This window comes from Oncorhynchus keta, chromosome 13, assembly GCF_023373465.1.
Source record: "Oncorhynchus keta strain PuntledgeMale-10-30-2019 chromosome 13, Oket_V2, whole genome shotgun sequence".
Taxonomy (NCBI): domain Eukaryota; kingdom Metazoa; phylum Chordata; class Actinopteri; order Salmoniformes; family Salmonidae; genus Oncorhynchus; species Oncorhynchus keta.
This window is the reverse complement of record NC_068433.1, coordinates 5,258,143-5,273,142: the sequence shown is the minus strand read 5'-3', so window position 1 is coordinate 5,273,142 and position 15,000 is coordinate 5,258,143. Positions and strand designations below refer to the sequence as shown.

Here is a 15,000-nt window from a genome sequence, read left to right as displayed (position 1 = left end):
CCTGTATTTGCAGTAATGTGGATGATTCAGGGCAGTCGTGTGCAGGCCTGTATTTGCAGTAATGTGGATGATTCAGGGCAGTCGTGTGCAGGCCTGTATTTGCAGTAATGTGGATGATTCAGGGCAGTCGTGTGCAGGCCTGTATTTGCAGTAATGTGGATGATTCAGGGCAGTCGTGTGCAGGCCTGTATTTGCAGTAATGTGGATGATTCAGGGCAGTCGTGTGCAGGCCTGTATTTGCAGTAATGTGGATGATTCAGGGCAGTCGTGTGCAGGCCTGTATTTGCAGTAATGTGGATGATTCAGGGCAGTCGTGTGCAGGCCTGTATTTGCAGTAATGTGGATGATTCAGGGCAGTCGTGTGCAGGCCTGTATTTGCAGTAATGTGGATGATTCAGGGCAGTCGTGTGCAGGCCTGTATTTGCAGTAATGTGGATGATTCAGGGCAGTCGTGTGCAGGCCTGTATTTGCAGTAATGTGGATGATTCAGGGCAGTCGTGTTCAGGCCTGTATTTGCAGTAATGTGGATGATTCAGGGCAGTCGTGTGCAGGCCTGTATTTGCAGTAATGTGGATGATTCAGGGCAGTCGTGTTGTGCGTGATCTTTCCTAAAGCCACATGTAGGCGAGGCCCGTTAACCTGCGGTTCATGTTGTCGTCGACATCTACCAGGTTTAGGGTTTACTCCCCCACACATCAATTGAATGTATAATGTATTCATTTAAAATATTAAAAGGGTTTGTATCGTTTTAGCCAGGAGTTCTGAGTTGAGTTTCAAGCACAACTAAATCCTTTGAGTATTTTGACTATATTTTTTAATATCTGGTAAAAAAATATCTGCTGTAAAATGAAATATCAATATTTTATTCTTGTGAAATATCTACTGTAAATTAAATCGAATGAATTTAATATTTGAATCTGGTAAAATATCTACTGTAAAATATATATAATTATATAATTATATATAATATTATATTTGAATCTTGTAAAATACCTTAAGTGTTTTAGTGCAGCTTTAATACTGTAAATGATATATAATGAATATTATATTTGAATCTGGTAAAATACTGTGTTTTAGTGCAGCTTTAATACTGTAAATGATATATAATGAATATTATATTTGAATCTGGTAAAATACTGTGTTTTAGTGCAGCTTTAATACTGTAAATGATATATAATGAATATTATATTTGAATCTGGTAAAATACTGTGTTTTAGTGCAGCTTTAATACTGTAAATTATATATAATGAATATTATATTTGAATCTGGTAAAATACTGTGTTTTAGTGCAGCTTTAATACTGTAAATTATATATAATGAATATTATATTTGAATCTGGTAAAATACTGTGTTTTAGTGCAGCTTTAATACTGTAAATTATATATAATGAATATTATATTTGAATCTGGTAAAATACTGTGTTTTAGTGCAGCTTTAATACTGTAAATTATATATAATGAATATTATATTTGAATCTGGTAAAATACTGTGTTTTAGTGCAGCTTTAATACTGTAAATTATATATTTTTGTAATTTTTAAAATCATAATGATAGTAAAACATGGTCCAGGACTAAGAAGCTTTTTAATCCCGGATTAGGGTTCATCTGTGTTTGGGAAACCACCTCATCATTTTAATTCATGCCCCCACGTGCGTTCGTCCCCCAAGTGCGTCCGTCCCCCACGTGCGTTCGTCCCCCAAGTGCGTCCGTCCCCCACGTGCGTCCGTCCCCCAAGTGCGTCCGTCCCCCACGTGCGTCCGTCCCCCACGTGCGTCCGTCCCCCACGTGCGTCCGTCCCCCACGTGCGTCCGTCCCCCACGTGCGTCCGTCCCCCACGTGCGTCCGTCCCCCAAGTGCGTCCGTCCCCCACGTGCGTCCGTCCCCCAAGTGCGTCCGTCCCCCACGTGCGTCCGTCCCCCACGTGCGTCCGTCCCCCACGTGCGTCCGTCCCCCACGTGCGTCCGTCCCCCACGTGCGTCCGTCCGCCACGTGCGTCCGTCCCCCACGTGCGTTCGTCCCCCACGTGCGTTCGTCTCAATGTGGCACTAGTGATTAGTGATGAGGTTCCTGTTACGTGGAGGAGTCCATCTTTATACACAATCTTAAAATGATAACTAAAAAATGTTTAAACAGGCATAATAAGTCTATAAATAAATATTATGTGGCATGATACTGCAATTAACATTTCCCTTCCCATCTTTCAGAGTCAAATGACCGATGGACTCTACGACTGCTCTCTTATCAAAGTATTGATAGACCCTCTATACCTTTCACTCTTTCTTGGCCGTTAGTCTGTACAAACCCATCAAAAATATTGTAGTATTTTAGTTTTTCATACTTGTCTGAAACAGTATCCTATAAATGTTTTTTTTTTTTAGGTTTTCAGATTTTGGTTTATTTCTCAATACCTTGCCGTCGGGGTGAGGAGATACCGGGAACCAGATCGCCCCTAAGTTAGCACGCCGTCCCCGGCGGTCTGAAACCAGCCCCAACCACCTTCTGAGCCACGGTGCACAGTCATGACATGCATCTTGCTCTTACTGTCACATCTCGCACATTTCAAACATCTTCATCCTCACCATCTTCATCAATAGATTCACATTTCATTCAACCCAAACTGTTACCACGTAGTGTAGTAAGTGGTGGAACAAAGTACCCAATTGTCATACCTGAGTAAATGTAAAGACAATGACTCAAGTGACCCAGTAAAACACCACTTGAGTAAAAATATTTGGTTTAAAAAATATTCAAGTATCAAAAGTAGAAGTATGAATCATTTAAAATTCCTAATATTAAATTAAGCAAACTAGACAGCACTATTTTTTTTTATTGATTTAAAAAAAAAAACATTTACTTATAGCCAGCGTCTAAAGTCCAACATCCAGACATCATTTGCAAACTAAACTTTACAAGCATTTGTGTTTAGTGATTCCTCCAGATCAGAGGCAGTAGGGATGTTCTCTTGACAAGCCTGTCAATTGGACCGTTTCTGTCCTGCGAAGCATTTAATATGTACGGAGTAAACAATTACATTACTTTATTGAGGAATATAGTGAAGTAAAAGTTGCCAAAATACATAACTAGTAAAATACAGATACCCCCCCCGCTCAAAAAAAACTGCTCAAGTAGTACTTTAAAGTATTTTTTTACTTGAGTACTTTACACCATTGAGTGTATTTTGGATGATAAATTGTACTGTGTCAGTATGATGTAGCTGTACAAACCTCCATTGCTATACTTTTATATATATATATAGTGTCTGAGTGCACTCCACAGCAGTGTTCTCTTAATAAAGTTGTTGGTAACGGGCTAGTAAATGTCAAACTGAGAGATGTAAGGGAGCAGAGAGAGACTAGGCCAGATGTTGCTGTGTCAAACCGAGAGCTGTGTTCGAAGTCTGGGCCCGCTTCTCTGTGGTGGATTGTTCTCTCTGTGTGTGTGTGTGTGTGTGTGTGTGTGTGTTCATGTCATTTTGTTCCAGGATCGCAATGACGAGGTGTGTGAGAGATCAGAGGGCTCTCTCTCCCTACCTCCCTCTCTCTGTTTCTGTCTCTCTCCTTGTCTCATTCAGACACACACAGAGGTGAGATCAGGGGTTTTGAGAGAGCGACAGCGAACCCAGCTCCTACGAAACTCCCTCCCACACGTACGTACGTACAGACAGACAGACAGACACAGACCACACACATGTAGCAGAGCTGTGCCGTGATCACGCTGAAAGGATGAATGGTAAGTCTGCATCTCTGTCCTTGTCTATAAGTTTGAAAATTAGTGACTATACGGTCACAGGTTGCAATGCTGCGAAGATGGTTTTATATTTTATTGTTATTTACTTGTTGACGCTGTTGACCCAATTGCACATCTGGCAAAAAACAAAGATAAACCCTGTGGCTTTTTTCTACATGTCACTATCTGCTGGCTTAGTTATTTTTATACTTTAAAAACAAGGAGATACATTTTTTTTTTTTACTTATATATTTTTGTTGATCACAAGGGCCTGAAAGAGCATGTGGCCGTACTCATGACAAGACTCCCCGTGTAAAAAGTTTCTGCAAGAAACTGATCTCCTTGAAGTCCTCCTGTCTGTGTTTGTCCCCCCGAAGGACAGTTTATTGTTTTCAGGGGTTATGATTTATTAACACTTTTAAATCTGGTGATTTTTAACCTTTTGACCCCATTCAGATTTTTTATTAGGATCCCATTCTCTACTCTCCTGGCGTCCCCATCTATTGGTCTTTCTCTATTTGGGATCTAGAGGGGGAACATTATTTCTGAACTGTGCCTCAAGCAAGGATATTTCTGCCAGTCTTTTAAATGTCCTCCGTTCCCAGCTTCTGCTCCATCCTGGTACTGTTGCTGAAAGACATGTAGATTGTTTTACTCATCGCATCACAAATTGTACTCGTAGAGAATTTTGAAGAGGCCAGTTCAATAGTTATTTTGAAATTGCAGTATTTGGTGTTGACCTCATACGCATTTGTCATATTTTGGGTGCCGTGCATGCAGGGATGTAAACTAATCTATCCGCCTAGCCTGAGGCTAGTACTGTTCAGACCGGGTAAGAAGAACATGTGTCCATCTGGCCTGTCAGGACGGTGGAATTTATTCTTTTTAAATATCGCAATGAATGTTACTTGGGTTTGACTGAAATCCCAGTCTACGAGTGCAGCTGGCTAGTATGACACACTGAAATCCCAGTCTACGAGTGCAGCTGGCTAGTATGACACACTGAAATCCCAGTCTACGAGTGCAGCTGGCTAGTATGACACACTGAAATCCCAGTCTACGAGTGCAGCTGGCTAGTATGACACACTGAAATCCCAGTCTACGAGTGCAGCTGACTAGTATGACACACTGAAATCCCAGTCTACGAGTGCAGCTGGCTAGTATGACACACTGAAATCCCAGTCTACGAGTGCAGCTGGCTAGTATGACACACTGAAATCCCAGTCTACGAGTGCAGCTGGCTAGTATGACACACTGAAATCCCAGTCTACGAGTGCAGCTGGCTAGTATGACACACTGAAATCCCAGTCTACGAGTGCAGCTGGCTAGTATGACACACTGAAATCCCAGTCTACGAGTGCAGCTGGCTAGTATGACACACTGAAATCCCAGTCTACGAGTGCATCTGACTAGTATGACACACTGAAATCCCAGTCTACGAGTGCAGCTGACTAGTATGACACACTGAAATCCCAGTCTACGAGTGCAGCTGACTAGTATGACACACTGAAATCCCAGTCTACGAGTGCAGCTGGCTAGTATGACACACTGAAATCCCAGTCTACGAGTGCAGCTGGCTAGTATGACACACTGAAATCCCAGTCTACGAGTGCAGCTGGCTAGTATGACACACTGAAATCCCAGTCTACGAGTGCAGCTGGCTAGTATGACACACTGAAATCCCAGTCTACGAGTGCAGCTGGCTAGTATGACACACTGAAATCCCAGTCTACGAGTGCATCTGACTAGTATGACACACTGAAATCCCAGTCTACGAGTGCAGCTGGCTAGTATGACACACTGAAATCCCAGTCTACGAGTGCAGCTGGCTAGTATGACACACTGAAATCCCAGTCTACGAGTGCATCTGACTAGTATGACACACTGAAATCCCAGTCTACGAGTGCAGCTGACTAGTATGACACACTGAAATCCCAGTCTACGAGTGCAGCTGACTAGTATGACACACTGAAATCCCAGTCTACGAGTGCAGCTGACTAGTCAACTAAATCCTTAAGTTCCATCACTGCGTTCATACCTCTGAAAAACGTCTCTCAAAATGTCATAGAGCATTTGGCCGTTGGGTTAATAGCCGTTGGGTTAATGGCCATTGGGTTATTGGCCGTTGGGTTAATGGACGTTGGGTTAATGGCCGTTGGGTTAATGGTCGTTGGGTTAATGGCCGTTGGGTTAATAGCCGTTGGGTTAATGGTCGTTGGGTTAATGGCCGTTGGGTTAATGGCCGTTGGGTTAATGGCCATTGGGTTAATGGCCGTTGGGTTAATGGTCGTTGGGTTAATGGCCGTTTGGTTAATGGCCGTTTGGTTAATGGCCGTTGGGTTAATAGCCGTTGGGTTAATGGCCGTTGGGTTAATGGCCGTTGGGTTAATGGCCGTTTGGGTTAATGGCCGTTGGGTTAATGGTCGTTGGGTTAATAGCCGTTGGGTTAATGGCCGTTGGGTTAATGGCCGTTGGGTTAATGGCCGTTGGGTTAATGGCCGTTGGGTTAGCCGTTGGGTTAATGGTCGTTGGGTTAATGGCCGTTGGGTTAATGGCCGTTGGGTTAATGGCCGTTGGGTTAATGGCCGTTGGGTTAATGGCCGTTGGGTTAATGGCCGTTGGGTTAATGGCCGTTGGGTTAATGGCCGTTGGGTTAATGGCCGTTGGGTTAATGGCCGTTGGGTTAATGGCCGTTGGGTTAATGGCCGTTGGGTTAATGGTCGTTGGGTTAATGGCCGTTGGGTTAATGGCCGTTGGGTTAATGGCCGTTGGGTTAATGGCCGTTGGGTTAATGGCCGTTGGGTTAATGGCCGTTGGGTTAATGGCCGTTGGGTTAATGGCCGTTGGGTTAATGGCCGTTGGGTTAATGGCCGTTGGGTTAATGGCCGTTGGGTTAATGGCCGTTGGGTTAATGGCCGTTGGGTTAATGGCCGTTGGGTTAATGGCCGTTGGGTTAATGGCCGTTGGGTTAATGGCCGTTGGGTTATTGTAACAACTAAAAAGCTATCTGATAATTGTTGTCATCAACAGAGATCCTCTACTGTCACAGAAGTAGAAAAATGCAAATGTGTCTGATAACACGTCATTGATGTTTATTGTAAAATAAATGTTTTTCCATATTTCAGGTTGAGTCTGAGAACCAGTTACTACCTGGATCGGCGGCTGACAGTAAGTCAATTTTCACCAATCAATACTTTTTTTAAAATTAATCTGTTATTGTCAGCGACACACAATATTTCTGAAAACAAATGAGCTTTTTACTGGTTTTACGACAGCATAAAATATAAACTATATTAAAATATAAGATAATTCTCAGTAGGGGATGTGCAACGGTTAGACCTTACCCGTGACCTTCATGACCTTTGGTTAATTAGTTATTTAGACAAGCGTCCAATCTGTACTGAGGAAAAATAACTTTGTACCTTCTGAAAATAATTCATTTTCAGGAATTAGGTCAATGACATGTTTATGGGGTTTATTGGGTGAAACTTGACCGACCTCGTCACTTCAGGCGTGCCGACCTGTCGAGGGTTGATGGGTGATCTTATTCGGTAGGTTCCCGTCAAACCTGAAGAGGTAGGTAATGGGTACATAATGAATATAATGGCATGATGAAGGGTCACTGGCTGTTCAATTTTATACACCTGTCAGCAAAGGCTGAAAAAGCCGAATCCACTCATTTGAAGGGGTGTCCACATACTTTTGTACTTTTCCTGCTGATTTTGTACGTTTGCCCACTGACAAATAAATGATCAGTCTATAATTTTAATGGTTTATTTGAACAGTGAGACAGAATAACAACAAAATAATCCAGAAAATAATGCATTTTAATGAGGGATATAAATAAGGAAGGAGGGAATGAAGGAAGGAAGGAGGGAATGAGGAAAGGAAGGAGGGAATGAAGGAAGGAGGGAATGAAGGAAGGAGGGAATGAAGGAAGGAGGGAATGAAGGAAGGAGGGAAGGAAGGAAGGAGGGAAGGAAGGAAGGAGGGAAGGAAGGAATGAGGGAATGAAGGAAGGAGGGAATGAAGGAAGGAGGGAATGAGGGAATGAGGGAATGAATGAATGAAGGAATGAGGGAATGAAAGAAGGAATGAGGGAATGAAAGAAGGAAGGAATGAGGGAAGGAGGGAATGAAGGAAGGAGGGAATGAATGAATGAATGAATGAAGGAAGGAGGGAGGGAATGAATGAATGAAAGAAGGAAGGAATGAATGAATGAAAGAAGGAAGGAATGAGGGAATGAAGGAACGAGGGGGTGGGGTTCATTCGGAGGATTCCCTGGTCCTGTCCTCCTTCTCCTCTCTCTGTCTCTTTGGGTAGAGAGTGGTGTGTGTCTGTGTAGAGACTTCCTGTCAGCTGACTAACCTAGAGATCCTCACTCCGGTAAACAACAGGGTTCACACACGCACTCACGCACTCACGCACTCACGCACTCACGCACTCACGCACTCACGCACACACACGCACACACGCACACACGCACACACGCACACACACACACACACACACACACACACACACACACACACACACACACACACACACACACACACACACACACACACACACACACACACACACACACACACACACACACACACACACACACACAGGGAGAAATAATGAGAGAATGAAAGAGAGAGAGGATAAGAGAGAAAGAATGAGATAGATAGAGGGAGAGAGGGTAAGTGAAAGAGAGAGAGAGAGGATGAGGGAGAGAGAGAGAGAAAGAGAGGAGAGAAAGAGAAGAGAAATAAAGGAGAAAGAGAGGATGAGGGAGAGAAAGAGAGGAGAGAAAGAGAAGAGAAATAAAGGAGAAAGAGAGGATGAGAGAGAGAGGGCGAGGAAGGAAGGAACAGTGAGAGATAAAGATAGATCAACAGTGAGAGAGATAAAGATAGAGAGGAGGGAGACCGTAACTATGTTTCCTGAGGATGTGGTTTTCATTGAGGGTGGATGGAGGAGTGTCTCTTACCTTTTCATCCTGACACCTGTGTGTGTGTATAAGCCGACACAATAAGGATATGTTTGTTTTTGTGTGTGTATAAGCCGACACGATCAGAATATGCTTGTGACAGTGTGATATATTTTGAGACCTTGTTTTTTGTCGGTCAAGTCGACAGAGAAAGAAAAATAAAAGAAGAGAGGAAACACATAGAAGGTGGTAACAACGGAGTCTTCCTGTGAGAGATGCATAATCTCTGAGTCATACAGTCTTAACATGACCTAATTACAACAGACAGCGTGAGAGAGACGGAGAGAGAGAGACGGAGAGACAGAGAGAGAGAGAGAGAGAGAGAGAGAGAGAGAGAGAGAGAGAGAGAGAGAGAGAGAGAGAGAGAGAGAGAGAGAGAGAGAGAGAGAGAGAGAGAGAGAGAGAGAGAGAGAGAGAGAGAGAGAGAGAGAGAGAGAGAGAGACACAGACAGACGGAGAGAGAGAGAGAGACTTATGCATTGACCAGATATAATCTAAAGGCCAGTTTCAGTGTGTGAGATTTGTTTGCCACTAAGTTTTAACACTGTTTTCTCAATAGCGAAGGTTCTCCAGGTAATTTTCTACAGCAGGGCAACAGATTTACCACTAGAGGTCCCTCTATCCCAGCACAGAACCCAGAGAGACCAGAGTCTACCCTATGGCTGAGAGAACACCCCTCCAACCTCCAACTCCCCAGCCTTACCAGGACCCATGCCTCCAGCATCACTCCCACCACTTCCACCCCAGTATCGGGAGCCCCAGTCTGGACCAGACATCTTACCACCACCCTCTGGAGCTCCAGATTCCCCTGGAGCAATATGGGGGAACTGGAATAGAGGCAGCACCCAGGACCCCTCTACCCGATTCAAGCCCCTATTATGGGGGGAGCAGAGACAGCTACAGTGGTGGGGGGGGTGGAAGAGGAGGTTATGTAGACATTCCTGGACATAGCAGAGGTGATAACTGTAGTGATGTTGATGGTAGAGATGGTTGTTTTGTAGCGCGGAAAGCTAGCTACAGTAATAGGGGGGTTGCGGATGATGTTGTAGGTCAAGGGGATGATTTCGGCAGCCATTTTGAAAGTCAGAGCCTTGCCTATGCTAGCCAGAGGGATGAGGGCTGTGATGGGGATGACAGCAGCGCCAGCGGTATTGGTGTTGACAGAATAGATGATGAGGGCTGTATAAAGGATGATGTCTTTTACAGAACGGATGAAGGCTGTAACAGCAGTAGGGATGATGTTTTCTACAGCAACAGTAGAGATTATGGGTGTGAGGAGAAAACGGACGAGGGGTCTAACACTAGGGATAAGGTCTTTTACAGAATGGATGAAGTCTGTCGTAACAGGGATGACGTGTTCTACAGCAGAGATTATGTGTGTGAAGAGAGGCGAGATGGCAACAGTGGTTATAGAGACACCACTACCGGTAGCCATGATGGTGGAAACAACAGAGTTGATCATCTCTATAATGGTAGCGATATCTTTGACGATAAAGGAAAGAGGGATAGTTTGAGAAGGGTTGATGATTTTGGGGATAAAAGGTCCAACCTGGATCCTCCAGAGGCCCAGTTCAAGCCTGGGTTTTGGGTGAGTCCCTCTCCCACAGATCAGTGTTCTGTGGCTTGGGAAGGCAGTGAGAAGGGTGGGGGGTACCCCAAGGATTGGGCATCTCTGTACTCCTATTCCCAGGCAGCAAGTGGCCCTAGCGGTGGTGGCGTTGAGGTGTACCGGCAAAAACTGGACTCGTTTTCAGAGGCGTTCTTCGTCAGACGCAACGTCGCCGGCAACAGAATTCCGAATGGGAATTCCGGAAGTGGAGTTTTAGGATTCGAAGCGGGAGGAGGAAGCACAGGATGGATCAAAGCGAGTGCTTACAATTCACTCACAGACTCTTCCACTCTCCCTCATCATCCTCACCCCTCCCCCCTGCTCCTTAGCCCTCCTCCCTCCCCTCTCCCCACTCCCAAACTCACCATGACCCCTTCTCTCGGGACAGTTGAACTAACCCAGACCCCAGGGGAGGATTGTAGTGGAACAGTCCAGTTTTACCCCTCCTCTCACCATCCACTCCACACTACCCACCCATCCACCGTCATGTGGAAGCTCCCACCCTGTCATTGGCTGCAGCAGTCAGGTGACGTGGGTGTCGTCGATGGCAACCCCTCAAGCGCTGGCCACGTCTACTGCCAGGAGGCAGTGTTGACTCAGAGACATGTTCACCAGGACAATGAGAAGAATACAGGTATGTTGCTGTGTGTTCTTGTAAATCCAAAATCAAATATGTTCTATCCAGTCTCCTTATTTAGCTTCCTCACATTTATTATGTTGTTTCTGCCCCCCTCTTCTGCTCACAGGTCACTATAGTTTTCAAACTCCGGTACAATCAAACGTCGTCTCTGCCTCACCCCTTCACCTATCCTCTCTTCCCTCCCAGCCCCCCAGTGGACTGCCACAGCATGGAGCAGCACCCCTAGTGGTGTTTAGAGGTATTCCCTTCCTTAGTCCGCTCCAGTCTCGTAGAGGAGGAGGGCAGAGGGGAGTGGAGCGGATTGGGAGAGGGCTCCACTACACCCCTCGACCTATGCTGAATCCCCAACGCAGGGGAACGGGGCTCCTCTCCTCCCTCATCCCACCTTCAGCTGGGGAACGAGGGATGGGAAGGATGACTAAAGAGGAGAAGGGATATTTTTTACTTCCGTGAGTAATGGATGGAGTAATGCATTCTATTATGTTCTTCTATTGCTCGTTCGTTTGTTCTTTTGTTCATTCATTGATTCATTCTCTCAGGTGTATCAACGTGGGTCGAGGGTTCCAGGCTGAGCTGCCATGTTGTCGAGAGAGGGAGGAGGGTTCAGGGGCGTGGCCAGAAGAATCACCATCCAATGAAAAGTTGCTCTGGAAACCGTGGGAGGAGCTTCAGAGGAGTTCTGTAATTCAGGAAGAAGGTAAGAAGAACCATTCAACCCTACTTCTTTAACATCCAACACTAGTTCCTTAAGATTAAAAACTACATGCTTAACATTAAACTCAACTTCCTTAATCCTTAACATTCAATCATACTTCCTTAGCATTCAAATCTAATTCCATAACATTCAAACCTACTTCCTTAGCATTCAGCCCTAGTTCCATAACATTCAATCATACTTCTTTAGCATTCAACTCTACTCCCATAACATTCAAACCTACTTAACATTCAAACCCTACTTCCTTAACATTCATCTCTACTTCCTTAGCATTCATCTCTACTTCCTTAACATTCAAACTCTACTTCCTTAACATTCATCTCAACTTTAACATTAATCTCTACTTCCTTAACATTCAAACCTACTTCCTTAACATTAATCTCTACTTCCTTAGCATTCATCTCTACTTCCTTAACATTCAAACTCTACTTCCTTAACATTCATTTCAACTTTAACATTCATCTCTACTTCCTTAACATTCAAACCTACTTCCTTAACATTCATCTCTACTTCCTTAGCATTCATCTCTACTTCCTTAACATTCAAACTCTACTTCCTTAACATTCATCTCAACTTTAACATGAATCTCTACTTCCTTAACATTCAAACCTACTTCCTTAACATTCATCTCTACTTCCTTAGCATTCATCTCTACTTCCTTAACATTCAAACTCTACTTCCTTAACATTCATCTCTACTTCCTTAACATTCATCTCAACTTTAACATTAATCTCTACTTCCTTAACATTCAAACCTACTTCCTTAACATTAATCTCTACTTCCTTAGCATTCATCTCTACTTCCTTAACATTCAAACTCTACTTCCTTAACATTCATCTCAACTTTAACATTCATCTCTACTTCCTTAACATTCAAACCTACTTCCTTAACATTCATCTCTACTTCCTTAGCATTCATCTCTACTTCCTTAACATTCAAACTCTACTTCCTTAACATTCATCTCAACTTTAACATGAATCTCTACTTCCTTAACATTCAAACCTACTTCCTTAACATTCATCTCTACTTCCTTAGCATTCATCTCTACTTCCTTAACATTCAAACTCTACTTCCTTAGCATTCATCTCTACTTCCTTAACATTCAAACTCTACTTCCTTAACATTCATCTCTACTTCCTTAACATTCATCTCTACTTCCTTAACATTCATCTCTACTTCCTTAACATTCAACTCTACTTCCTTAACATTCAACTCTACTTCCTTACCATTCAAAGCTACTTAACATTCAACCCTACTTAACATCCAATCATACTTCCTTAATATTCAACACTACTTAACATTCAACTCTACTTCCTTAACATTCAAAGGTACATTCAACTCTACTTAACATGTACCTGAAAGTCTTGGATAAGTGACATCAATATGGTCTATGTCAGGTGTTCTCACCTCTACGAGGTCCATGGTCTATGTCAGGGGTATTCAACTCTACGACGTCCATGGTCTATGTCAGGGGTATTCACCTCTACGAGGTTCATGGTCTATGTCAGGGGTATTCACCTCTACGAGGTTCATGGTCTATGTCAGGGGGTATTCACCTCTACGAGGTTCATGGTCTATGTCAGGGGTATTCAACTCTACGAGGTCCATGGTCTATGTCAGGTGTTCTCACCTCTACGAGGTCCATGGTCTATGTCAGGGGTATTCAACTCTACGACGTCCATGGTCTATGTCAGGGGTATTCACCTCTACGAGGTTCATGGTCTATGTCAGGGGGTATTCACCTCTACGAGGTTCATGGTCTATGTCAGGGGTATTCAACTCTACGAGGTCCATGGTCTATGTCAGGGGTATTCACCTCTACGAGGTCCATGGTCTATGTCAGGGGTATTCAACTCTACGAGGTCCATGGTCTATGTTAGGGGTATTCATCTCTACGAGGTCCATGGTCTATGTCAGGGGGTATTCACCTCTACGAGGTCCATGGTCTATGTCAGGGGTATTCACCTCCACGAGGTCCATGGTCTATGTCAGGGGTATTCACCTCTACGAGGTCCATGGTCTATGTCAGGGGTATTCAACTCTACGACGTCCAGAGGTCCAAAGCCTGCTGGTTTTATCTTCTACCTGATAATGAATTGCACCTACATGGTGTCCCAGGTTTAAATCAGGCCCTGATTAGAGGGGAATCCCCCACCTGGTGTCCCAGGTCTTAATCAGTCCCTGATTAGAGGGGAATCACCTACCTGGTGTCCCAGGTCTGAATCAGTCCCTGATTAGAGGGGAATCACCCACCTGGTGTCCCAGGTCTAAATCAGTCCCTGATTAGAGGGGGAATCACCCACCTGGTGTCCCAGGTCTAAATCAGGCCCTGATTAGAGGGGGAATCACCCACCTGGTGTCCCAGGTCTAAATCAGGCCCTGATCAGAGGGGAATCACCCACCTGGTGTCCCAGGTCTAAATCAGGCCCTGATTAGAGGGGAATCACCCACCTGGTGTCCCAGGTCTAAATCAGGCCCTGATTAGAAGGGGAATCACCCACCTGGTGTCCCAGGTCTAAATCAGGCCCTGATTAGAGGGGGAGTCACCCACCTGGTGTCCCAGGTCTAAATCAGGCCCTGATTAGAAGGGGAATCACCCACCTGGTGTCCCAGGTCTAAATCAGGCCCTGATTATAGGGGGAGTCACCCACCTGGTGTCCCAGGTCTAAATCAGGCCCTGATTAGAGGGGAATCACCCACCTGGTGTCCCAGGTCTAAATCAGGCCCTGATTAGAGGGGGAATCACCCACCTGGTGTCCCAGGTCTAAATCAGGCCCTGATTAGAGGGGGAATCACCCACCTGGTGTCCCAGGTCTAAATCAGGCCCTGATTAGAGGGGGAATCACCCACCTGGTGTCCCAGGTCTAAATCAGGCCCTGCTTAGAGGGGGAATCACCCACCTGGTGTCCCAGGTCTAAATCAGGCCCTGATTAGAAGGGGAATCACCCACCTGGTGTCCCAGGTCTAAATCAGGCCCTGATTAGAGGGGGAATCACCCACCTGGTGTCCCAGGTCTAAATCAGGCCCTGATTAGAGGGGGAATCACCCACCTGGTGTCCCAGGTCTAAATCAGGCCCTGATTAGAGGGGGAATCACCCACCTGGTGTCCCAGGTCTAAATCAGGCCCTGCTTAGAGGGGGAATCACCCACCTGGTGTCCCAGGTCTAAATCAGGCCCTGATTAGAAGGGGAATCACCCACCTGGTGTCCCAGGTCTAAATCAGGCCCTGATTAGAGGGGGAATCACCCACCTGGTGTCCCAGGTCTAAATCAGGCCCTGATTAGAGGGGGAATCACCCACCTGGTGTCCCAGGTCTAAATCAGGCCCTGATT

At 45.0% G+C, this 15,000-nt stretch overlaps 1 protein-coding gene and 1 long non-coding RNA gene across 3 annotated transcripts in view; both read left to right on the top strand.

Moving 5' to 3' along the window:
* The first annotated feature begins 3,584 nt into the window (after nt 1-3,584).
* Nucleotides 3,585-15,000, top strand: part of LOC118380293 (uncharacterized) — a 20,310-nt gene continuing 8,894 nt past the window's right edge. Inside the window, exons 1-6 of the mRNA XM_052459127.1 lie at nt 3,585-3,729; nt 6,852-6,894; nt 7,173-7,302; nt 9,332-10,947; nt 11,060-11,402; nt 11,493-11,650. Coding sequence (XP_052315087.1) covers nt 9,363-10,947; nt 11,060-11,402; nt 11,493-11,650 — 2,086 coding nt within the window. The 5' untranslated portion in view covers nt 3,585-3,729; nt 6,852-6,894; nt 7,173-7,302; nt 9,332-9,362. The remainder of the gene's footprint in view (nt 3,730-6,851; nt 6,895-7,172; nt 7,303-9,331; nt 10,948-11,059; nt 11,403-11,492; nt 11,651-15,000) is intronic.
* The window catches only part of LOC127906651 (uncharacterized), a 1,136-nt gene continuing 454 nt past the window's right edge, over nt 14,319-15,000 (top strand). For both annotated transcript variants that reach the window (XR_008062232.1, XR_008062231.1), the window contains exons 1-3: nt 14,319-14,530; nt 14,631-14,780; nt 14,881-15,000. The exon at nt 14,881-15,000 is cut by the window's right edge. This is a non-coding gene — a long non-coding RNA (uncharacterized LOC127906651). The remainder of the gene's footprint in view (nt 14,531-14,630; nt 14,781-14,880) is intronic.